The sequence below is a fragment of the Anguilla anguilla genome, chromosome 13 (genome assembly GCF_013347855.1).
Source record: "Anguilla anguilla isolate fAngAng1 chromosome 13, fAngAng1.pri, whole genome shotgun sequence".
NCBI lineage: Eukaryota > Metazoa > Chordata > Actinopteri > Anguilliformes > Anguillidae > Anguilla > Anguilla anguilla.
The window spans coordinates 36,816,978-36,842,945 of record NC_049213.1 but is presented as its reverse complement, the minus strand read 5'-3'; the positions used below and the strand labels follow the sequence as shown (position 1 = coordinate 36,842,945).

The following is a 25,968-nucleotide window of genomic DNA, read 5'->3' as shown; positions in this document are numbered from 1 at the left end:
TTTTCTATTATTAATAGTGCCAATAAGGGCATGCTGAAAAATAGCGGTTATATTTTTAGACTATAATAGGACACGGAAGAGGGGGAATGGGTTGGATGAGTAAGACACCGAGAAGAGAGGAGTGATGGTCAAAAAAAAAAGATGATAGAAGAGAAGAATAAAAAATCCCGAATTAAAATATCACACACACGTGTACATGTGGGTACCTACAGACTTTATGTTCCTAGAATTTAAGGTCCTTTCCACCTCAGGCATTTCAGTCATTTCCGTGGAAACGTAACCGGCTGGGCCCATTGTTCCTCGGAGTGCCGCAATTGATGCCTGCGGCGATTCGAATCAAACCGAGAGGCAATTCATCTGCATTTCTGGGCAGGGGATCCAGTTCCCCCCCCCGCCCCCCCCCCCGCGAGCGTTTTCCCCCTCATCGCGGTTTTACGGCCGTACCGAGCCGTCTGTGGGGGGAACGACGTCTCTCCCTATCGCAGTACCTCGGCTAATTTAAGCCAAACAATGCCCTCCATCTGCCCCCCTTAGCAACGGGCATGGCCTGCGCGACGGTAAGGTTTATCAGCACACCGAGGAGACCCTGTTGGGGGGGGGGGGGGGGGGGGGGGACTGTTAGCGGGACGGTCGGATCCGGTCTTTCAGATGGACCACGAATAAATTTTAAAAAACAAGCTTCCTCTTGCTTGCTTGCACTTCTTGTGTGACGTTGTGTAGCAGAACGTGTCTTTCCAACCCAGGGAATTTTTTTGTGTGTCGTCAGGCAAGTCTCATTTGGGGGGTTCACGCTGAGCTTGTCTTGATATGAAATATGGACGTGATTATGGTCATGTGAGAGGCTGGGACTGTGGCTCCGTGCCGGGGGGGGGGACGGGGGAGGGGGAGGGGCCTGTGTGTGCCGTACCTGAATGATTAGCATCCTTTGTCTGCTGTGTCTACCTTCCCGTTCCTCCTTATGAAACATGGTCGTGACTCTCGAGCCCCTGATTTTTGGAGGAGGGCATTTCTGTGGGACGGGGTGGGGATGGAGGGTGCTGTTTTGGGGTGGGTGGGGTGTTGTGGGCGGGGTCACTGAGCCTGTGACGGACAGAAGGCCCACATGGGTCTCCCGTCATTTGGCTGCTCCTGTGGGAACAACCAAGGAATGGGGGAGAAAAAAAAAATGGACAGACCTAGGAACTGAATCAGCTGAGCCTTGCAGTTCTCCTCACAAAGCAAAGCAGGAGAGCAGGAGAGCATGAGAGAGAGAGAGAGAGGGAGAGAGGGAGACACAGAAAGAGGGAGAGAGGGAGCGAGAGGGAGCAAGAGAGAGAGGGAGGGGGCTGGAGCACGCGTTCTCAAGGAGAGGGAGAGGGGAGAAGCGGCACAGCAATTACAATTTTCAACACCCCTCAGCAACCGCAACAGCAAAAAAAGAAAAAATAACAACAACAAAAGAAGCGTTCTCCTTCCTCTTCTACTGGGAGCATTCTGGCCTTCGCAGTCTCTACTGCATGTGTGTGCATGTGTGCGTGTGTGTGTGTACACGCGTGTACACATGCCCGCCTTGATGGAATCGTCTGATTCATCCGGAGGAAAATGCTGAAGTTCCGAGCGGATCGGAGAGTGAGGTAGGAAGGACGTTGTGACCGAGGGGGGGGGGGGCGGGGGGATTGTGAGGGGGGTGGGGGGTGTTGGGGTTGGGGTTGGGGAGAACAGCAGCAGCAGCTAGCTGAAGTTAGCGGGACGAGCGGGAAGAGCACGGGGGGTTTTTGTCGCGACGTGAAGCTCGCAGGCAGCTGCAGGTCATCGGTTACTGCAATGCAGTGCCGGACAGAGAGAGAGAGAGAGAGAGAGCGAGCGAGCGAGAACAGAGCCGGCTTTCCTAATGTGTCTATCGGGGATGTTCATGTCTGAGCCTAATGAGCGTGTGCGTGTGTGTGTGTGTGTGTGTGTGTGTGTCTGAGACTGTGTGTATGTGTGTGTGTATGTGTGTGTCTGAGACTGTGTGTGCTAGTGTGTGTGTATGTGTGTGTGAGCGTGTGTGTATGTGTGTGTGTGTGTGTATGTGTGTCTGAGACTGTGTGTGCTAGTGTGTGTGTGCGTATGCGTGTGCGCGTGCTACAGCTTGAGAATTATGCTCTGGGCCTGTGTTACTGGAACAGAGCATAATAATGCCATGCTGCCATGCGCTTGTGTTGTGATGTGATCTCAGATTCAGGTTCACTGAAGCTCATAATATTATTAATAATAATAAACCATTGCACCGCTATGGTACTGTGCTCAACACTCACCCAGTTTCTCTCTCTGCTGCTGAATGTCGTTTATTTTTCCGTGTGTTGCTCCAGCTGTCGGGGCGTCTCTATGTAGGTTTGTAGGTTACCCCTGCGAAAGCACGACTGGATCACGGGGTGCTCCGTGCACCCAGGGCCCGGCGCGCTAAAGAAACTTTGCGCGGTCCGCGGTGCGCGGTCCATATGGAAGCTAGGTCGCGCGGCGGGCCCGGTCCGCGCTGGGCTGTCCATATGGAAGCTAGGTCGCGCGGCGGGCCCGGTCCGCGTTGGGCTGCTGGTCGAGACGCGTGTGCGTTTTTAAGCTGTGAGCGCCATTCCTGGACCTCCGCCATTGTCCTCTACCTGCCTGTGTCTGTGAGGAGAGTCCACGGGCTGTCTGGCACACACACCGAGGCTCCTGTGCCAGGCTGTGGGCACGTGGTCTGTGTGCCAGGCTGTGGGCACGTGGTCTGTGTGCCAGGCTGCGGGCACGTGGTCTGTGTGCCAGTCTGTGTGCCAGTCTGTGGGCATGTGGTCTGTGTGCCAGTCTGTGGGCATGTGGTCTGCGTGCCAGTCTGTGAGCCCGTGGTCTGCGTGCCAGTCTGTGAGCCTGTGGTCTGTGTGCCAGTCTGTGAGCCCGTGGTCTGCGTGCCAGTCTGTGGGCATGTGGTCTGCGTGCCAGTCTGTGGGCATGTGGTCTGTGTGCCAGTCTGTGAGCCTGTGGTCTACGTGCCAGGCTGTGGGCACGTGGTCTGTGTGCCAGTCTGTGGGCACGTGGTCTGCGTGCCAGGCTGTGGGCACGTGGTCTGTGTTCCAGGCTGTGGGCATGTGGTCTGTGTGCCAGGCTGTGGGCATGTGGTCTGTGTGCCAGGCTGTGGGCACGTGGTCTGTGTGCCAGTCTGTGAGCCTGTGGTCTGTGTGCCAGTCTGCGAGCCTGTGGTCTGTGTGCCAGGCTGTGGGCATGTGGTCTGTGTGCCAGTCTGTGGGCATGTGGTCTGTGTGCCAGTCTGTGAGCCCGTGGTCTGTGTGCCAGTCTGTGGGCACGTGGTCTGTGTGCCAGTCTGTGGGCACGTGGTCTGCATGCTAGTCTGTGAGCCTGTGGTTTGTGTGCCAGTCTGTGGGCATGTAGTCTGTGTGCCAGTCTGTGAGCCCATGGTTTGTGTGCCAGCCCTCTCTAATCTGCCTTACTGAAGGGGGATAAATGGGAGGAGTAGCAAGACCCTGGAAGGCTGAACCAATCATCTTTTGTGGGAGTTGCTAAGGAACAGCAGCCAAAATGTTCTCTTACAAGAAACGGAATATCCTGCAACATATTGTGCTTACTTGGACTTTTTTTGAAGATAATACAATAATAATACATGTGTTTCATGGCAATGCACACATGCATTGTAATGTCTGAAAATGGCAACAATTTGTGCTCTCACCTATGTATTGTGAAGGGTTGCAATATCTTGATATGTTGTTTCCATATATTTTCAATATATTGTGTTGATAAGGAGTTCCTCCATTGATAAGACAAACAGACAGACAGATACATACTTCATTGTCCCTGTAGAGAAATTTGTCTTGGACTCTCGGACCCTAACTGAATCAGCTTTTAAAAACATCGCTTCAATGAACAGCATCAAACATCAACCACTATATTCCATTTCGATAAGGGGTCCTTACTTTGTTAAGACCGTCAACTAATGCCGCTACCCCAACACGAAGCAAGGACATGCTGTTCTGAGTCACTGAACACTAGCTTGTCTATATGCCTGTCCTGGAGATGCAGTATCCTTCAGGAACATCTGATAAATGAACGATCGGGCCTTTGGTGCTCATTCAGCCTGCAGTGGGAGAATGCCTGTGTGTGTGTGTGTGTGTGTGTGTGTAGAAAACGTTTACTGAGTTGCAGGAGAACAGGTTTCAAATAGGCAGGGAGAAAATTGTACGAGGAGCATCCAACATTGTGGACATACCGTATGTTCAACTCGCCTGACCTAGAATTTTGAAAACTTAAAAATACCCGTAATTATTATTATTCTTTCTGCTCATTGGTTTGCTGGTGAAAATTGTTTTATTTTTTTCCCCCCTTTTTGTCCACAGTAAAGAGGGCTTGCTCGTTTCAGAGTTGCAGTAAAAAATCAATAAGTGTAATCAAAACAACTTTGTACTGCAGACATGCACGACTGAAACACTTGTCTATCTGATTTCAGCGTGGGATGCGATAGCCATTTGTTTTCGTTAATATGGCGCAGCTTCTGGAACCGCAGCTGTCTTCGTGTTCAATATCGCTGGGATGGATATAAAGAGGTCACGTTACAAAAAAGCGAGTTATCATTCACTTATCTGTGTGCTTAAGGCGAGTCAAAGCTGTTGCATCTGATAAATGTTGCTTTATTCCTTGCACATTTGCTGACAGTGAGCAGCAGTAAAAGGTAGCTAAAAGGTTATTTGAATGTTAAATAGCTAGTTGGGTTGACCAAGCAAGCATCTGTAGATTTGCATGGTGCTCTTACTGTAACAGACAATGTGACATGTTGTGATTTGTATGTCCAAACCAAACACTTTCCCTGAGGTTAATATTCAGATACATATTGATATTTCCTATATGAAACATACACAATCGACACAGATAATTCACAACTGCAACGTAAATGGATGATTTCCCCTTGAGCCTGGTTCCTTCCAAGGTTTCTTCCCATCTGCCGCAGGGAGTTTCTCCTTGCCACTGTTGCCTTAGGCTTGCTCCTGTGGGGGTTTAGGCCAGGGTTGTCTGTAAAGCGTATTGTATCAACTGCTGTAGAATACGCTATACAAATAAAATTTGATTGATTGATTGATTGATTGATTGATTGATTTGCGTGGCTAGTGCTTGCGCCATTTTTCAGCGCTAGGTGCTAATTCCGTGTGTCGTCTCTATATCCGTGACATGCTTTGGGTGGCTAAAGCACTTTTCATCTTCGTGTGCCCGAGGAGAGCCGTTTCCAGCGTTACCCAATCAGGCGTCTCGCCTCCTCCTCGCATCACAGAGCCTTTCCGCTCTGTCGCACGCCATCTGATGCGTGATTGGTTGATAATTGCTCCCGTTGAATAATTAAGCGGAGCGGGGCCGTGTGGTCCCGCGGCGTGCCAGGGAATTCGGGGCTGATCACCTCCTGCGATCAGTGAGGCTCCTTTTCAACATTCCCAACCTTTCCAACCTCCTCAACCTCCTCTCTTCTCTTCTCCTCTCCTCTCCTCTCTCTGCAGCCAGAATGATCAAAATGGGCCCACTGGACAAACACTGATCCCGACTCACGTGGAGGAGACCAGAACACTGCAAAAGCATCCACAGTGAGTATCCTGGTTTCTGGATGATATTATTATCCAACTTATTTTCCTTATGAAAAATATTGTAATGCCTGCATCATCCTATACATGATCATGTTTGCGTCTCTTTCAATTGCGCTGAAATAAACATAGATATTGTCAAATGAATGCGTGCATAATAATGCATAATAATAATAATAATAATAATAATAATAATAATAATAATAATAATAATAATAGCCTTTGTCATTGTTGCCAATAGGGATGGAGAGAATAGCAATGCGAGGTGAATAAAATCAGCAATTAATTTTATTTTTTTTAACACATTTTAAAATATTATTGTGCCATGTGGCACTGTGGCTGATAAAGGGGTGTGAATGGCCTCCATCCCTCCTCAGTGGGCCCCTCTCTGTGGTGCACCTGTCAGACTCAGACTGGCACAGCGGGTGGGGGGTGGGGGGGGGGGGGGGGGGGGCGTTGGCAGTGCCCGGCGTCGCTGTGCCTGCTGTGAGCCCATCTGATGTCAAATGGTGACCACAGGTAGAAAGGAGACCTGCGGGGGGGGGGGGGGGGGGGGGGGGGGGAGTGAGGGAGAGAGAGAGGGAGAGAGGGAGAGAGGGAGGGAGAAAGAGAGAAAAGTAGGCAGGAAACAGTCCCTGGTTTGTCGTCTGCCTCCCAGAATGAGGGAGAAGCAGAAACACCTGTGACGCCATTTCTCCCAAACATTATGGTGCCCTGAAATGGAGGGATGTATAAAAAGTGCTGTGATTTCTACATGGTGAAACCAAAATGTATGAAAATATCCTTAAGTAAAGGCTGAGAATGTGCACTTTAACCTTATGTGAATTGTTTGATTACAAACCTAAAATTTTGGAGTACAGAGCCAAATATATATATTTTTTTAATGTATTACATTATTTTACATAATTACATTATGGAGCTCACTGTAAATAAAATGTATGATGTATATGTATATCAAAAAAGCACACACTCTCAGAATGTATGTGCTCATATCCAATACACTTTTTGCGTTACTAATGCACAATTCATGTGTCACACTGGGACAGTTTTTTTTTACACACAAACTGTGTTGGAAGTAACACACGCTAAAATGTGTTGCCCTTAGCTACAGGGGTAGGTGTGTTAAAACCTGACGCGTGTTGCGTGTTGTTTTTAACACGTATGTTTCGAGAGCGCAGTGGCCTGTAGGAGGAGAGCGACTCTGTGGCGGGAACACGCACGCACCTCTCGATATTTCGGCATGTGAGCGGTTGTGAGAGCGCGGTGGCCTGTGGGGGGAGAGTGACTCTCCGGCGGGAACACGCGCGCCCCTCTCGATATTTCGGAACGGCGCGCGAGGCATGTGCTGCTCGAGCACGTGAGTGGAAAAACCGCGAAACGGTGAGCGGTTACGCAAACGCTGCCCCGACCCCTGACTGTCACCCCCCCCCCCCCCCCCCATTAGAGGGGCTCCTCCACAGCTGCAGATAATACCAGCTTTCAGAGAGAGGAGGGTACAGGTGGGAGGGGAGGCTTGGAGAGGTGGGCAGTCCCTGTTCCGCTAATAATGGCACCAGCTCTCTGCAGTGTACGTATCAGCTGTCTCAGTGAAATTGGGGGGTGGGGGGGGTTTGAGGGGGGGGGGAGGGGTGGGGCGGGGTTCGAGGGGCTTGGGGAGGTGGGCAGTTCCTGTTTCGCTGATAACGGGAGCAGCTCTCTGCAGTGTATCTGCTGTCTCAGTGCCGCATGCCAGTCCGTTCCACATAGGCCCCCTTCAAAGAGCCGCGGCCAGAACAAAGAACTGGAATCAATGGCTGGCACATTTGGCAACCGGACCCCGTCTTTGCTGCTGCCGCCACTGGCATGGTGTTATTTCAGTGATGATCAATGATCTTGTTCACTAATACCCCCCCCCCCCCCCACCCCACCCCCTCAGTGACCCCCCATGCCACCCTACAGACACATGCAGGCATATAATCACATCCCCATAGCACAGAGGAAAAAAGACATTTGGGGATGTGTTCTAGGACAGGCGTTCCGGATCTGGAGATGAAAGGGGAAATGGGATGGTGGAAATTGATGGATTTTTCGGAGAGATGAAGGCGCAGTAGTTTCACGGGAGGGTTTGTCTGGCTGGGTCTCTGATGGGGGAGACGTCCAGCCGCTCTCTCTGCCAGACCTTAGCCCCGCCCCCCTCCCTCCCTCCGTTTATTCAGTGAAATCAATAATATTGAGTCGATGGTCTAAGGTTCATTAATAAAGTGCGGTCCTACCCGGGAAGAACATTCGCCTCACGCTGTGTGTGGAATATTATTACTTTATGATTTACTGCGATTAAAGGACACGGAACTTTGAGGTGTTCTTCTTCCTCCCTCAGAAGCTTTCAGGACTTGGGGAGCACTGATAATGCACATTCAGAGCTGTGTGGATGCGCGCATATTTATCTGTCTGCATGTTTTGCACGTTTCGCATCTGCCTGTGGACGTGGGGGCGGGCAGATGAGATATTAAACTGAACGCGTCGCGTATTAAATTTGATATTGGCTCGGCGGCTCGCCTCGCGCGCTAATTTACGAGCCGCTTCAGATGGGCGGCGTTAGCGTGAGTGTCCGGGTGCGGACGAGCGCTCGTAAATTTGTTTGTCCCGCTGGGCAGGGGATCAATACCCACCAGCAGCAGCAGCCAAAAGAGCTGAACTGGAGCGATCGATATATTGAACGGGACTGCAGAGCCAGATTGGAGTGCCTCTGGGCTCTGGGTTCTAGGTTCTGGGCTCTGGGTTCTAAGATCTGGGTTCTAAGTTCTAGGCTCTGGGTTTTAGGTTCTGAATTTTAGACTGGGCTCTGGGTCCTAGTTTCTAGGCCCTGAGTTCTAAGTTTGAGGTTCCTGGGTTCTAAGTTCTAGTTTTCTGGGTTCTAGGTTCTGCACTCTGGGTTCTAAGATCTGGGTTCTAAATTCTAGGTTTCTGGGTTCTAGGTTCTGGGCTTTCAGCTCTGGGTTCTGGGGTCCAGTTGGATCTCTCCCTGCCCAAGCTTCGAGCAGCATTCTTTGTGAAACCACAGCCTTTTTATAAACCTCACCCTCAGGGGTGCGGTCTTGCGCCGTTGCCAGGCAGTACGAAAATAGAGCGTGTGGGACCGTGTCCCGCTTCGCTCCGAGAGAGCGCTCTGCTTCGGGACAGCGCTGCGCTCCTACAGTACGCTCTGCTCCGACAGTACGCTGTCCTCCGTGACAGCGCTCTCATTAAGATGCCCTTTGTCTGCTGCGCTGTTTGCTTTCTGAGACAGTGTCTGTGTTGATGAAGTGGATTTTGTGCTTCCTTATTCATTTTGTTTTACACTGAAATGGAGCGGGTCGTATGACAGCCTGCAGCGGGAGGCGCGCGGGGATCTCTGGGTCGTGAGTATGGGCCGCCGCCGGCAGGACGTGTGTGACTGTGTGCGTCTCCGCAGGACCCCGGAAATAAAGATGAACGGCAGGGCCAGCGGGAAGACCCCCACGAGCGTCGGCAGCGACCTCAACTCCAACAGCATCGCCATGGTGACCGGTCCCTCCCCGGAGCAGCGACCCAACGGACGGGTCAGTACCAGCCGGGCCCTCAGCCCGCTTCCCGTACTGCAGGCTGGGAGGAGCAATCTGGGCTCTCCTTTAAACGGGGGGTCCCCTGAGCCCAGAGAGTCCATGAAGACACCCCAGAGTCCTCTCAGCAGAGTGGAAATAACGTTTCCCTTCTGAGAATACTTTTAGTTTATGTGTTTGTACTTCATAAATAAAGTTTTAGTTTTATGGATTAACTCAACCTGGTTTGCAGAGATTATCCATAGCATCAGACTTTCTGGTGCATGTATACATCCATGCACTAGTTTGTTAAACAGCCACTGCATTGCTGGATGAAGTGATTGCTGGATAAAGATTTCAACTTTTTTTACTGAAGTGGAGGGGGCTGGGGCTTGAGATAAACTAGTTTAGAAAAACTTACCCCCGTCGTAACACAGTATCGGAAGAGTACATTCTATATACCGCAAGTCAGATGGTGTTATTATCAGAAAGGTCCTCTGTGAATGAGATCATATGAGATTGTGACTAACTTGGCAAGTTTAAACTGTATAATTATAATTAATTTTTAGCGTGGTTGTCTTAATTTGAGGAAATTACCATATAATTATGTAGGAGTAGGGAATGTATTTAAAATAAGCTTGAATCTGAATCTCAAATCCATTCTCTAAACTATTCTGTAAACCTGGATCCCACTGATGTGAGGATGTCTGGTGTCTTCCTCCTGTTGGGTATGGCTATGAGTAACACTAACAGCCATCATTTCATCAGCTGTGTTTGACTGCTCTCTCTCTCGCCCCAAAAAAAACAGTCTCCACTGAAACAGTTTTTTTTTTTTTGTCTCCAGTAATACAGTCCTACCTGCACCTGTAGTTCCAGTTGAAGTCATTTGACCTTAAACATTTTCCTCGTCCCCCCTAGACGTCGCGGAACTCCAAGAAAGCCGCCACTTTCGGCAAACGGTCCAACTCCATGCGCCGGAACCCCAAAGCGGAGGTGACCAAGCAGGGCTGGCTGTTCAAACAGGTACGCTACGCTACGCTATGCTAACGATAACGCCACCGCCAGGCTTTTCCAAGCAGGGCTGGCTGTTCAAACAGGTATGCTATGCTAAGCTATGCTAATGCTAACGCCACCGCCAGGCTTTTCTAAGCAAGGCTGGCTGTTCAAACAGGTACGCTATGCTAACGTTAACACCACCGCCAGGCTTTTCCCACACACACGGTCCTCTCAAGCCCAAGCTGCACCTCAGGTGTGTGGAGCAAGCCTGCTGCAGGTCTGCAGGTAAAGTCCACCTTGTGGTGCGGTCGGTCTGTGGGGGCAGCTTATTCTCAAGCCGTGTTCAAACCCCTTCCGTGATTCATTCTGTGCTGTGATTCCTTCTCTGTCTGCTTCCACCCCCCTCCTGCCAATTTAAAGCAGAAATATACAAAGGGAGGGTGAGCTCTGCACTCCTCCACAGAAAAAGTCATATCTAATGGATCGCCTTGCTGCTACACACATATCTGACCTTTGTCAGTGTCAGTGGGTGATTTACGTATGCGCCGCTTTGCTGTAGGCAAAAGTCTTTTGCGCGGCGCTCTGTGGCCGAATCCCTCTGACGCGATTCCGTCTTGTCTCCCGCGCTCCAGGCAAGCAGCGGGGTGAAGCAGTGGAACAAGCGCTGGTTCGTCCTCGCCGACCGATGCCTCTTCTACTACAAAGGTACGAAAGCAAGCGTGCGGTACCGCCGTCAAACTGCCTAATCGGGGTGTAGCACAGTGGGTAAGGAACTGGGCTTGTAACCGAAAGGTCGTAGGTTTGATTCCCGGGTAAGGACACTGCCGTTGCACCCCTGAGCAAGGTACTTAACCGAAATTGCTTCGGTATATATCCAGCTGTATAAATGGTAAATGCTGTGTAAAAGTTGTGTAAGTTGCTCTGGATAAGAGCGTCTGCTAAATGCCTGCAATGTAATGTAATCAGTATTCAGATTCAGCGCGCAATCAGCATGGGGATTGCAGGGAATCCGGGGGGGGGGGGGGAACGTTCTGACAGTCTTAAGGAAGAATCAGTAAGTTTAAAAAAAAAAAAATGTTTTTAGTATTAGTATTAATCCTGCTGCACCACTTCATTGTTTTGTACAGTCAGCTCCATTTTCTATGCATCTTTAATGAAGCACCACAGGGGCAAGGGTTCTCAAACTCAGCTCTGGGGGTACCCCCCTGTGTGCTCTCTCGAACCACAACTGCCCTGCCTGAAACATAATTGTCCTTCATAAGACACTTTTTTAATATCTACTGAAGAAAGATTTACACAAATGTATATTATGTGAGAATGGCTAATGCACGGACATCACGTCCTGTAATTTTTAGTCAGTCAGATGAAAATATGCTTTCATTTTTCTTGCATGTGGCATATGTAAGGGATTACCCTTTATATTGGAGCGCATTGGAGACACACAGGTGAAATAAGTTGGTTCCTAAGTGTGCAGACCAAATTGCTGAAATTAAATTAACAAGAGCAGAGCTGCTGTGTGCTGATATAAGTTCAAGAGGACATCCAGAAAAAAAGCACTCGGAGTTTGAGAACTTATGCCTCAGAGAATCACTGAAAGATGAACAGAACAGAGAGATAAAAATGTCAGATATGCTCTGCAAATTAAAGTTATTTTTAAAAAATATCCCCTGTATAACTGCCTTTGTCTTTGGTCGACCCAAAGAGTGATCAGGATGAGTTTTATTCCGTCGTAATTTTGTGGTCTTTTATGTAGTGATATTTAGCTGTACTTTAGCTGCATGCTATAATTTGGGTCTTAGTCAGAGGGAGGAGAATTTTGGGCGAGCATTTTGCCAAGATCATTGCTCTGGCTTGGTGAGTCTTTGTGTGATGTACTATCTGAAGTATGCAAGTCTGCAAGTTCCTCCCCTCCCCGTGTCACACGCACCTTTAACTAGTTACAAAACGAGCCACGCATGAGTGTTTTGCAACAAGTAACCGACCCAAAAATGTTTTGATATTTTGTCTGCGCTTGAATTGCTCGTCGGGCGGTGCAGGGCGAGCATAGAGAAATACCACGGCTGCGAGGAATGCTAATCAGATTAGCGGCACATTGTGTGTCCCATGGCCCCTCTCTTCTGTTTAAACCCACATACAAGCCCTGAAGCCGGGCTGATTAACATCAGAGTGTCTCCTGGGATGTATTTACTGTTGTTATCGTGCTTGTCGCTCGCTGGCACTTGTGGAGTGGAGGGGGGTGGGGGGCAGGGGTGGGGGGGCTCGTCCAGGATCCTTCATGGCGGTCGTGCATTAGCCACAGGGGGAGTTGTCCTGCTATCAAATGACCTGTAACATTCGCCAAAATCCTCGTCCCCTTTTCAGACGCCTACGGCCCGGTGCCTCCTCGGACGATTTGTTACCGCCGCTCGCCCTCTCTCTCTCTCTCTCTCTCCCGGTGAAGTGTTTTGTGTCCCGCCTTAAATTAAAACGCTCATCCTAAATGGCGCCATTGTCCTCTCCTCTTCACCACACCGCGCCACGGCGCCAGCGACTGGGGCCCTTATGTTGTTTCAGCGGTGCTCTTAATCTTCTCCTGTCTTGCGAAAGTCGCCCTGAATGTAAGAAACGGCCGCGATTGATGTCCCGTACAGCTCTGCGATGACTTGAATGGATGACTTTGCATACCATAGATACGTTTCCGAGTGCGGTTGAGCCGCACCGATCGCATCAGCTGGGTTCGAGGAATTCTGGGATTGTGGAGGACTCTCCTCTCACCCTCCCTTCCGCATTGCCTGTCGAAGCCGGTGTCTCTCTCAGACGCCGGTCTCCGGAAGGCTGTGATGTGCTTATTTGCGCGTTACCCTCGAACGCAGGGGTTTAACACACTTACGTCTCTCGGCAACGGGCAATCGTATCCTGGAAGCGGTGTTCCTGAAACCCGGCTGTGCGGGGAGAAAAAAAAAAAAAGCAAACAGACGAGTCGCCATTGGTGCGTGGTGCAGACAGGTCCTGTGTGATGACGGCGGTGCAGGGGGCTTCAAAAGCGGCCTTCTCTTTCAACGGGCGGTGAAGAACGGAGAGAGAGAGCCGCGAATAGAAATCGATGGGTAGTTTTTTGTGTAATTTGCCGTGCGCATTATCGTACGGGAGACAGGTGAAGTGCCTGCTCCACGAGCGGGGGAGGGTCTCTCCCCCGCCACGCTCTCCTGTCGGTGAGGGAAGAGCTCCAGACCGGCGGGGCAGGGCCGCGGCGCTGGTGCCGGGAGCAGCCGCGTGGCACGCGTGTAACACGCGTGTGGCTGGTGGCCGTAGATGCCAGGAAGCCCGGGCAGTCCGAGGGATTGAGTTTGCCCGTGTTTCACCTGGCTTACTGACTGGGAAAAAAAAAAAAGTGTATACATACAAAACGCAGGCTTCCCAGTGACTGTGTACGTTGTAACGGCTTCACAGCAACGCTGAATCTGGAAGGCTTGTAAGCTAAAAACAGGGATGGGACCAACCCCCCCCCCCCCTCCCTTCAGTACACTGTGTGATCACCAGCAGGCACTGCAGTACTCCAGAGTGCCCTATATTCTCCCGCCTGCCAGAGCTCTTTGGGAAGCAGTGGCTGTTTGAGGGTGGTTATGTGCGTCTGCTGCACTTCGGCTGCAGCTTGAGTTGGAGTTTTTAGAAGCCGTGTTTTCAGTCAGAGAGGCCCCACTAACTAATCCACTTCTACACTCGTTTTAGACCGTTTTAATGTGGCTGTATGATGGTCACAATCTACATAGTACCGAAAGAGAAGAGAAGCGGTGGTGGTGAGGGTGATGGTGATCATGATGATTATGATGATGATGATGATGATGATGGCAAGTATTATTTTTAACACTCAAAGTTTGAAAACTGGATTTAAAATAATAATAAAAAAACAGCTTTCCCCCTCAGATTATTTCGCGTGGTTACAAGAAAGTCACCAGTAAAGATTAGATTTCACGATTCAGATGATTAAAACCACTCAAGGATGAAATCCATGCTCCAAAACAAATACAGATTTTTTTATATTGCTCATTTAAGAGGTATTGACAAAACGGCAGCAAGCAAGTTATTGCAACACAAACAGGACCACAATTGGGTCCAATAAGAAAAACAAGCAGCCCTTTTAATTGCTGTATTGCCGTGGAAATAGTATCACTGGGTGAAAATGAAAGTGGGTTCTGTGGAGCTAAGTGAATCTGACATGTTCTATGCAGCCGGGAGAAACATGGAAACTGTGCAGGGATTTTAGAATGAAGCCGCGTTTTTCTTCAATACAAACAGGGTACACTCAGGACAAACAGGGGTACACTCAGGACAAACAGGGAACACTCAGAGCAAACAGGGTACACTCAGGACAAACAGGGGTACACTCAGGACAAACAGGGTACACTCAGGACAAACAGGGAACACTCAGGACAAACGGTACATTCAGGACAAACGGGGTACACTAAGGTAAACAGGATAAACTCAGGACAGAATTGCTATTTGATATTGATCAAAATTGTGTGTAACGTACTGAGGAAATTAACAATTTGTCTGAAGAATTTGAACCTCCATCCTAATTGAACTAGCTCAATTTAAAAGTTTTTGGCAGATGGATATTGCATAAAAAAGTAGTCCAGGTCAAACATTCCTGTTGTTTGCACAGTAAGCACGGATTGAGCAACACCTGCAAGTAGCAGTGGCTGTTTTTGTTGTCACGCTAGTTATTTTTAGTCTCCCAAAGAGAGGTCAAGGTTGTTCCTGTCGACGAGTCGCCCATTTTGGTGGGGACAGGCAGAGACTTAGAGGGGCAGAGACTGGACCCAGTGAGAGGAACGTCAGTCACAGCCTAACCCGCTAAACCCGTAAACCCTAGAGATCCTCTGCATAGCGGTCGGTTCTCCAGCCGCTACTGACCCCTGTCAAACGGTCTCCCGAGGAACGCTTAACCACCCCAGAGTGAACCAAACTTCAGCACACGGGGGAGGAAATCTGATGTCATTCTGAGGCCCAGTCCCATTCAGTAACCACCCCCCCCCCCCCCCCCCCCCCCCCCCCCCCCCCCCGACAGTTCTCTGCGAGGCAGCATCGGCCATTTCGGTTTGGGGCCGGGCTAATTTATTTTTATTTATTTATTTATTTATTTATTTAATTTTCAAATTTTATTTGGTGTTGTCACTCCAGAACAAAGACAAAGTGTATATAAAAAAAACGAAAACAGAAACTACGTTCCCCAGGACGGGCTGGTTTATGAGGCTCGGTCGCGACCCTTGACCTTGCCCGCACGCGCGCGCGGAACTGCTAATAGGTGCGGAACGTGAAAGTTCGGTTCGACCCGAGGCCCCCCCCCCGTTTCAGCCCCGCCGGCGTGCTCAAACGCGGAACGCATCGGGGCAAACAGCCCTCGCCTCCAGGTCCCGTGGAACACGCGTGTTTTTGGAGCCGTGCGCGTGCGCCGCGGCACTGTAAACACGCCGTGTTTGCCCTCGTCGCCATGGCGCCCAGGGGGGCGGCTTTGGACTCGTGACCCGGGCGGTCACGTGTTCGCGGTGCTGAAGGGGGGGGGGCGGGGGGGGGGGGGAGGCTGCTGGATTTGGGATACTGTGCTGCAGCACCGTGACCAGCTGTACAAATGGCGCAGATGAATGTGGGGAATGTTGGGCAGCAGTGTTGTGTAATGGAAAACGGCCTGAGCTTAACCCTCATGGGCTTCGAGTCCCAGGTAGGACACTTCACCTGCGCTGCTTCAGTGTTTATCCAGCTGAAAATGCGTGCTACTGTGTGTGAAAGTGCTGAGGCTGTGTAAGTCGCTCTGGAGAACAATGTATGCTAAATGCCTGAAATGGGATGAGTCCCAACAGGGCTGTGTGTGTGTCGATCATTTTATCAAGGAGCAGAGGAGCATGTTCTGCTGTAAAAAATAAACTTGGTAATAAACTTGACAGATGTTAGGCACAAAACTTGTTATGGATGTCACTGTAAATGTGACGCCTGTCTTTCGAAGACCATTGACTTGGGGGGGTGTACATCATGTATGTACCCAAATAAATACTTTCCTGCAGATTTGTAAGTATTTGCTGTCTCCAGAATGCCTCAAGTTAATATTAAATAGGACTACAGTATATGTCAAATTCAGCTAATTAATTTGAATTAATGTTAATGTTTTCACTGAACAGACTTAGGGGTGACCTTTGATGACTTGTCTACTGTAGCTATTATTCATCTTACTGTGAAAGAGTAGAGAGAGAGAGAGAGAGAGAGAGAGAGAGAGGAAGAGAGAAGAGAAGAGAGAATGACAAGTACAGTGAGTAACAAATAGAGAGTGCAGGCGAGAGAGAGAGAGAGCAAGTGAGAGAGAGAGTAAGAGAGAATTACAGACAGCGAGAGAGAGAGAAAGAGAGAAGAGAATAGAGAATGACAAGTACAGTGAGGAACAAATAGAGGGTGCAGGCAAGAGAGAGAGAGAGAGAGAGGGAGAGGGAGAAGGAGAGGGATAGTGAGAGAGAGAGAAATGAGTGGGAGAGGGTGAGGGAGAGGGATAGTGACAGAGTGAGTGAAAGAGAGAGAGAGAGAGAGAGAGAGAGCGAGTGGAAGAGGGAGAGGTGCAGTGACAGAGAGAGAGAGAGAGAGAGAGAGGGAGAGGGAGAGGGAGAGGTGCAGTGACAGAGAGAGAGAGAGAGAGGGAGAGGGAGAGGTGCAGTGACAGAGAGAGAGAGAGAGAGGGAGAGGGAGAGGGTGAGGTGCAGTGACAAAGGGTGCAGAATTGTGGGTACTGTGTAAATGTAGATGACTACTGAACTGCCTGCCTCCAGGGCTTGAGCTGCACAGATGCCTTCTCCACTGAGATGTTAAAGGGACAGCTCCCTTTCTGGATTTCTCCTTCATATTATTTTTCACCTTTGGTTTCCTGTTTTCCACTCACAACAGTTTCTGACAACCCCGTGGCCTTACAATGACAGGTATTGTTAGGGCACCTTCGAGTCTGTGGTTTAAAGCAGGAAAATAAACTTCAGTTGATTCCAAAACAGCTGGTACAGTGACATTATGTCTCCCAAAACCAAAATAATACAAAAAAAAAAAAAAAACAGAAATGGTACTGTTCCTCTCTCTCATCTACAAACTCCCATCCACTGGTTAACAGTATAATTTTAAAAAATTAAATAATGTGATATGCAGTGACTGGCCCTGATCCGAATAAGGGAACACAGTCATCATCACTCTCACAGTCACGGGAATGCTGCCCTTATCCGAGTCTCCAGCTGGGCTGCGGCACGGAGTTTGGGAATGTGTGACGGAAGAACTCGACGCTTCGCTCGCCATGCCAACGAGGCAGAAATGGCGGGAAGAGGCGAGAATGCGCTGTTTTTGTTTTTCCGCCACGGTTTTTTTTTTTTTTTCTTTTTTTTTGCCGGCGGTGTCGATACAGGAAGTGAGAAGTCACTCTCGGCTACGGATACGTGACAGCTGAAGCGGCCGGTAATTATAGTCTCGGTTTCGCTGGAATTTGAGGCCCGTGCTGCCTTTGTGGGAGCCAGGAAAGGAAGCCTTCCTGCGTGGGTTTGGGCGAAATTTATCGCGCATTGTCCGGTCCCGCCTCACCCTACCCCGTGGCAGCGTGATGTGTTTGCGCGCAAAAAAGAAACAAAACAAAACAAAAAAAAAAAACGCATGAATCTGCCTGAGCGTGGGTTAGCTTCTGGCTAACGATGTTTTTTTTTTCTTTCTTTCTTCCCTCTGCTCGAAACGCACACATTGTGACCTTTCGTTGACCTGAAAGAACCGTGACTACCTTAGCAGGTCGTCGTTAAAAAAAAAAAAAAGAAGAAGAAGAAGAAGAAAAGAAACGTCCTTCACCCGGGTTGCGTTCGTGATTTATGCCCCATGTGCTCGAGCGTAATGATGAAATTTTTTACGAAAACAGGTGTCAGGGCCACGTGCCCGAGACAGCCTCGCATTCGAAAGGGAAGCCTTTAATCTGAGAGAATGTTTGGAGATCTCTGCTGGGGCCCTGCCTTCTTTCCTTGTTTTTTTATTTCCTTGTTTTGTTTTTTTTTTGGGTTTTTTTTTGGGCGTGACCAGTTTTGTTGCCAGTTGCTGATACCTCTGCGATCAGATTTGAAATCCGTTTGCCGTTAACAGTTATCAGACCTTTCCCAGACCAAACAAATGTGCGCCATTGTCTGAGTGCTTAGTTTCGCACACGCCCAAAACCCAGGATGCGTGATACGCTGTTTGTGTTTGTGTGCTTGCCTGAGGTGTCTGACATGGCTCATATGGACCCTACACAGTCATTAACCTTCCCGACAGAAACAGTGTGCGTGTGTGCGTGTGTGTGTGTGTGTGTGTGTGCGTGTGTGTGTGTGTGTGTGTTTGTGTGTATGTGTGCGTGTGCATGTGTGTGTGCGTGTGCGTGTGCGTGCGTGTGCGTGCACGTGTGTGTATGTGTGTGTATATGTATATGTGTGTGTGTGTGTGTGTGTGTGTGTTTACATGCACCTGTGACAGAGCCCGCAGCGTCCCATTGGTGGACAGGTACTCCTGGCCTGGGGCCAGGACCCCAGATTCCAACAACAGTGAGTCAGGAGGGCAGATCGCTATCTGCTCTCAGAACACCGGCAGTGAACAAACACAGCTTCCACCAGCCATCTCCCTCTCAGGCCCTGTGCTCTCAACACACACACACACACACACACACAAACACACATGCACGCGCACACACATACAAACAGAGCTCCACACTGAGAGAGTGACTGAATGAGAGAGAGAGAGAGAGCCAGTGAGAGAGATAGGCAGAAAGCCAGAGAGAGAGAGAGCCAGAGAGCTAGAGAGAGAGTAGAGAGAGCGAGAGAGAGAGAGAGAGCGAGAGAGAGAGAGAGAGAGAGAGAGAGAGAGATACTCCAGTATTTTCACAGCCCTACAGCTCAGACACACTCAGAGGAGCTGTGTGGCACGTTGGATCTCTCCGTCAGCCACGGTCTGCATGAAATTTTCATGATGCGATTCATTATTTAATTACCCAGAGCAGTTTTCACACCGACGGCGTCCTGGCACTTATCCGTGCGGCTTTGTTCGCGGACTCTTTTGTTGGTTTTTACACCGGACTGGGGACGACACAAAATGGATATCTGCGTCAGGATCCGGCAGCCAGTTACCCTGAGTTTGTCCTGTCACTGTTACTCTACGGTCTCACCGTAGGCGAGAGAGGAGAGCTGGCTGTTCAAAGAGGATCTGGACTGGGGGACTGCAGTGTTTTTCTTTTTTGTTTATAGGGTTTGGAACCTAATGACTTACCCCCCCACCCACCCCGCCCGCCCGCCTGCCTGCCTGCCTGCCTTCTCTGTGTGATTCCTTGGTGTGAATTTTGATTCCGGATTTTTTTTCTTTTTTTTTTTTCCTTCTTTTTTTTTTGGTTTGTTTGTTTCCCTCCTCCCGCCGGCGGCCAGATGAGAAGGAGGACGCGGTGCTAGGCAGCCTCCCGCTCCTCAGTTTTCGGATCGCCGCGGCACAGCCGTCCGACAGCGTCAGCCGCAAGCACGCCTTTAAGGTCAGTGACTTTGGGGGGCCGCCGGGGGGGGGGGGGGGGGCGGGGGGGGTGTTTCTAAGGTGCGCTTCGGACAGCGCCGGACCGCCGATGAGACCGGCAGCGCTACGTCAGTCAGCGTAGCCTCTGTGCCCAGATTATTAAGGGGGAGAAGGACGCTGGCGGGCTCTCTGACCGCAGTGCTCGCTCTCACCGTACCCGCGTGCAGAAACACTCAACTTCACAGCTCTGCTTGCGCGCAGAACGGAGAGCTACCAGGAGAGAACGGCAGTTCAGAGAGAGAGAGAGAGAGAAGCCACTCACCTGTAATAATAATAATAAAAAACGTTAGGGGGTTTTAAAATTTAACTGCTGATGTATTCCTGTTTTTATTTTGCTAGCAAGAGCAAGAGCAGTTCCTTGTTCATATCCTGGTCAAATTCTACAATTTTATAGCTCTTATACATTTGTCTCTAGTGTTGTGTGTGTGATATGTGAACTGATTGAACACGTTGAATTCCTGGTATTGCTGTTATCATGCCGATACTGTGCGTAGCGGTTGGATGAAGTTGTGCTTCAGTGAGCGTGTCTCGCAATGGGGAGTAATCTCCACTGACTCTGGGAGTTATTCGTGGAATATTGCGTAAGGTGTCGGTCCCCACGGCGAGTTCCGGTTCGCAGACGGCGGAGAGAGGGCATTGTTCGCCGTAGCGAAACGGAAGCATTATCTCTCGCCTGCGTTCTGTTGTCCCCGGGGGTGCAGGGCGGGGACGGGAATCTCTGTCAGGTCTCCACAGGTTTCTGAAAGTTCCAGCCAAACCACCTCTTGACTCCTGCCAGTTTCGAGCCGCCCCGCGGCCCGAACGCGCAGGAGCCCCGCAGGGGGGGGGACGCCGTTTCGAAACGCTAATTTTCTCACCGCTCGCTAACAGAGGAGCGTTTTCTCGCTCGAGTCTGAAAATCCGGCACAAGCTGGCGCCTCCCTTTTTAAAATGCGGTATGTTTGCAACAACTGCTAAGTGGCAGTGGCCTTTAAGTGGCGTGGGTGACTCACTGAGCTGTTAGAGCATGGACAGAAAAAAAAATACCTTTGTTGTTTTTTTTTTGGAGCTGATGACTCTCAACCCTTTGAAGAGGAGGCTTTTTGGAATGTTTATTCAAAATTCAAAAGTGTTTGTAGGGTTTATTCAAAGTGTTCTAGAACTCAATTGCTTTCAGTTACCAGTAGTGACTGTTACATCACCATTGGAATGTTCAGTTAAGAATATCTTCATGATCTTAAACTTTGACCTTTAAGGGTTAAAGGGATTGTTCTGAAAGACACAGCTTTGATCAGATGCTAATGGAATGTTAATGTATCAAGTGGTTTGCTGCAGCTCGCATCACTGTAAATAATTTCCATGTGGTAAATTTTTCAAATATTGACTTAAATTGATTTGATCCTTTTATTTTGTGTCACGCTTTTTATACAGAGAACTGTCACAAAGACACTTTGGGATTTCCTGATTAGATTCGCTGCTTATCAAATCCTAATTGTAAACGCGATTACATACGGAAAACCGCGCTTAGTGCCAAGCTGCAGTGATCCCCTACCTCAGCGATCACAGGAATTAGGAATTCCTTTGGCTGATGGGACTCCCGCTGTCTCCCTGCACAAGCTGCGCTGGTCGCTCAGTCCCTTGGCGGGACAACTGTGCAGCGTGGCTGGCGGTTCTGTGGAACAGCGACAAACTGCATTCAGTTCCGCGCATTTTGGAGAGTGAGCACGCAGGTTTGTGGCAAAGGGTCAGGCTTAGAATAAAGAACAGAACAAAGAATAGATGCCCTGTGCATTAGAGTAAACATGGGAATATGAAGTTACTTTTTTTGCATCAATGACCTGTCAGACATGACATCTCATCTGTAGTTTTGTGATGCTGTTTTTGGATTTTAAAAAATGGTTGTGGATATGATGATATAACAGTACTGCAGTATTGCAGTGTAGTTAATAACCAACAGAAAAAGAAGTAGCAGTCTTGCCAATGAACCCAGCCCGGCGGCACTGGTGATGATAATAGTTCATGGCCTCTGGTGTTTTACTGTGTTTTTCAGAGGGTGCATTAAATGTAACGTACACTCTGAACTGCAAGCCGCACTGGGCTTTAATAAAAAAAAGAGTAGTAGTGTGGATGATTTAGGGGGGAAGAGTGCCTGGAGACGGGTCCGTCCGAGAATCACGGCGGCGTCGAAATGTTCCGAGCGATACGTGGGGAACGAGGCTCGCGGAAAACTCGAAACCCGCCCGCTTGCTCTCTGCTCGAGTGCTAGCATCGAACACCGAACGCAGACCCCAACACATGGCTTGTTTAACGAGCCCCTGCGCGGTTCGAAGATGACCGTGCGCATTAAACGCGCCTCGTCCACGCAGGCTGTGAACTGTCCCGCAATGACAACGTTTGGGTGTGATGTGCGTGGGATTGCTCGGATGTAAAAATCATCACCAGGATCATCCGGCTGGGTTAATTAACACTTACTTCTTTTGTGTGGCTACTGAGCATAACCCGCAATGCTGTTATGCCATTATTTCCACATGTCTTTGGCAGCACTGATCTGTAGATGAGCCTTCATGTCTGACGCGTGTGTTATTGATGTTCTTCCTGGTTTCCTAATGTTATTCTGTTGCTATGAAGCCGGCCAGGCTTTACTGTATGAAAAATTCTGGATGTGAAAACATGAATGAATGAGGCTGTTGTTATGTTGGCTTGTTTCCTGGGATTTTAGCCTGAATAATTCTTTTATTTATTTCTTTTTTGTTGTTTTCTTCTTTGCTCTCGTATTGTTGTTTCTGTTAGATTCAAGTCAAAGATCAGTTCTGTATATTCATGAGTGAAACTGAGTGAAGTTCAACCAAGAGCTCACAGCATCCCACTGCGTTTGCATTTTTGATTGAGGTCCTGCATGATTGGTCTTTCAGAATATTTCCTGTAGATTGTATTATTAAGAAAGGCCTGCTCGTTATGAGAAATGCATGCTGGGTACTCCCAGTGCGCTGGCTCTTTTCAGTTCTCAGAGTTCTGGGTCAGTTCTCCCCCGGCTGGGTCAGTTCTCACAGGGTTCAGTCAGTTATCACAAGGTTGGGTCAGTTCTCCCAGTGCTGGGTCAGTTCTCTGGGTCAGTTCTCCCAGTGCTGGGTCAGTTCTCATAAGGCTGGGTCAGTTCTCACAGTGCTGGGTCAGTTCTCCCTGGGGTGGGTCAGTTCTCACAGTGCTGGGTCAGTTCTCACAGGGCTGGGTCAGTTCTCACAGGTTTGGGTCAGTTTTCATAGGGTTGGGTCAGTTCTCACAGGGCTGGGTCAGTTTTGACCATGCTTGATCAGTTCTCCCTGGGCTGGGTCTGTTTTCCCAGTGTTGGGTCAGTTCTCTGGATCAGTTCTCACAGGGCTGGGTCAGTTTTCCCAGTGCTGGGTCAGTTCTCCCTGGGCTGGGTCAGTTCTCACCATGCTGGGTCAGTTCTCCCTGGGCTGGGTCAGTTCTCCTAGCGCTGGGTCAGTTCTCCCTGCTCTGGGTTGCTGTGCTCTGTGGAGTGTGCGCAGTGCTGTCGGCCTGCGCGGCTGCTTGCGGTCTGCGCAGTGCTGGGGGCGATGCTGCTGCCTCGTGTCTGCGCAGCCCTCTTAGATGCGTGCGTATGCTGCAGGCCCTGGGGGCGGGGGGTGAGGGGGTGGGTGGAGAGGGGGGGTGACAGGGGGGTGCCCACGCATGCTGTGGAGCGACTTCAGTCATGCATTAATATTTGCATGGCAGTCCAGTCAGTAAACTTGAATATTGATGAGCGATGTTATGTAACCAGTATGCTAGCGCATCCGCGTGTATATGTACTTAGACCCCACACCCCCCCGTGCCGCCCCCACAGCCCCCCCGCCCCCCCCCCCCCGGGCACATTACTGCCATCATAAAATGGAGAGTAAGAAACAGGCTCAGTAAATGGCCTAGAGTAGGTACAAACTGTGAATCCTCCCAACGCAGGCTTTTTGGAGTGGCGTGTGTTCAAGATAAAAAATAAATAAAAAACACACACACACCTGTGAAAAGTGTTTTCCAGTCTCCGGCCAGGGGGGGAATGTGCTCCAGCGTATGCTGCCGTCTGTCTGTGTCCGTGCCAGCGCAAGCCCAGCTGCAGCTGGCAGGGAGGACCGCTTTAGTCACTGCTGCACATATTTTTCTGCGGTGAAATATAAGCTGCTGACGTTCTGTCGTCAGCTGTGAGCTGGTCCTTCGTCCACCCGGCAGTGAGTGCAGCACAGTGGGTAAGGATCTGGTCTTTTAACCTAAAGGTCACGGGTTTGATTCCTCAGTAGGACACTGCCGTTGTACCCTTGAGCAAGGTGCTTAACCTGCACTGCTTCAGTATATATCCAGCTGTATGAATGGATACAATGTAAAATGCTGTGTAAAAAGTTGTGTTAGTCGCTCTGGATAAGCGCGTCTGCTAAATGCCTGTAAGATAATGTGGTGTTGCGCGGATTCCGCGTTCGGTCCGGAGAGGGTGTCGAGAGAAGCTCGCCAGTGCCTCCTCCTTTTTCTCTCTCACGCGTTCCCGTGTCCGGCCATGGGCCAGGTCCCGCAGCGTTCCGGGCAGGCAGGCCGCGTTCCCAGGGTTCCCGGAGTCTGTTTCCGTGGGCTACACTGCCTGCCCTTATCAGCTGCGTGTGCTGTTTACCCAGCATGCCGTGCAAGCAGGTACACGGACAGATGTGCACACACTGGTCTCTACACCCCCTGCCCCTTACGAGGTCAATGTCTCTTAAAACAAATAAATAAAAAGCTTAAAAGTGTGTGTGTGTGTGCCTGTGTGTGTATGTGTGTGTGCTTGCATGTGTGTGCGTACGTACGTGGGTGTGTGTGCGTGTGTGTGTGTGCTTGCATGTGTGTGCGTGTGTGCATGCGTGTGTGTGCGCGTGTGCATGTGTGTGTGTGCGCGTGCGTGTGTGTGTGTGTGTGTGTGTGAGGCAGTTTCGGACACGGCTTGTTGTTGGTCCCACGGGAACCAGCGAAACTCATCCCCACCCACACAGCACTTAGCGACAGATAACCGACAGATAGCCTCTTAATCCAGCTCCTATTACAGCTGGCCTGCATATGCATCCCTGTTGCATCAGGAACAACAAACAGCACCAGCCTGCTGTAATCCCAATAATTACACTGTCACTGTTTCATATCACACTATCTGCCGTCGTCCCAGACTACAAGAACAACAAAAAGCCTTTCTTCTTTATCTTGAATTTGTTTAGTTTGAGTTTAGCAAAACCAGCTTTTCTCCATTCCCCTTGACCTAACCTCAGCAGTGGCTATTGAGAACATTGTCAAGCTTGTGTAGTATGTGCTATAATAGCCGTTTTATCATAAACAAAGAAAAACAAATTCTAGTTGGTGAACAAAGGATGAAAACGTTTCACCTGTTTCACCTGCTTTATCAGGTCATTAGGATCTACATTTTAAATGAAGACTTTTGAGGTTTTCCCTTCTGCGAGCGACACACCTTTGCAGGTCACAGGTTACTGCTTGTATGTGCTCGAGGCTTGCGCACATTGGGTTTTACCTGTTAACCTTTGATCTGGAGGTCTCAAACCCCAGTCCTGGAGGGGGGGGGGGGGGGGGGGGGGGGGGGGGGGGGGGGGGGCGGCGGCGCAGTCCCTGCTGAATTCCTGTGAATTCCTTTCAATCTGCAGCCAGTTTTGAACGTGGGAACAAGGTGAGCTGTTTTGGGCTGATCAAAATTAACCAAATTTAGTGCAGGAGCAACGTGGAAAAGCCAGCAGTGATGGCGGCCCTCCAGGATTTTTTAGTTTGAGATCCCGCTTCAGCGCGTCGCCAACGAAACGCTCCCCGGCGACCGGAACCCGAGCGGATAGGCCCTGACTGGCCCCTGATTGGCCCTCAGGGGCGCCTGAGGGGGAGATGGGTAATGATGACATCACGATGTGATGCCTCAGAAAGACAATGCGCTCGCACAGCCGAGCGCTCGCACACACACACACACACACACACACACACACGCACACACGCATACACACACACACGCACACACGCATACACACACACACACACACACACACACGCACACGCACACGCACACACGCACACACACACACACACACACACACACACACGTCGGAGGCACCCTGTTCACGAGGCTCAGTGATGAACGCTCCTCTCGTTTAGGCTAAAATTAAGCCACAGAGCCTATAAATAGAAGAGAGGAAAGACTTCCTTCTTTTCTGTCGCCGGTCCCACTCCTCTCTCTGCAGAGAGGGTCCCCCGGGGAGGTTTCTAAAGACGATCCAGGCTGACAGGGATGGGACCTGGCCTCCCGTCAGAGGGGGGCACGGGGAAAC

General features: G+C 49.9%; 1 protein-coding gene across 14 annotated transcripts in view; it reads left to right on the top strand.

The window, feature by feature from the left end:
- Positions 1 to 25,968, top strand: part of plekha6 (pleckstrin homology domain containing, family A member 6) — a 103,650-nt gene that overhangs the window by 49,931 nt on the left and 27,751 nt on the right. For 13 of the 14 annotated variants that reach the window (XM_035387601.1, XM_035387592.1, XM_035387591.1 and 10 more), the window contains 5 exons: positions 5,490 to 5,573; positions 9,001 to 9,127; positions 10,025 to 10,129; positions 10,735 to 10,807; positions 19,522 to 19,622. In XM_035387601.1, coding sequence (XP_035243492.1) covers positions 5,490 to 5,573; positions 9,001 to 9,127; positions 10,025 to 10,129; positions 10,735 to 10,807; positions 19,522 to 19,622 — 490 coding nt within the window. Of the gene's footprint in view, positions 1 to 1,307; positions 1,614 to 5,489; positions 5,574 to 9,000; positions 9,128 to 10,024; positions 10,130 to 10,734; positions 10,808 to 19,521; positions 19,623 to 25,968 lie in introns of those variants that run through there. The other variant, XM_035387599.1, reaches the window with a different exon arrangement.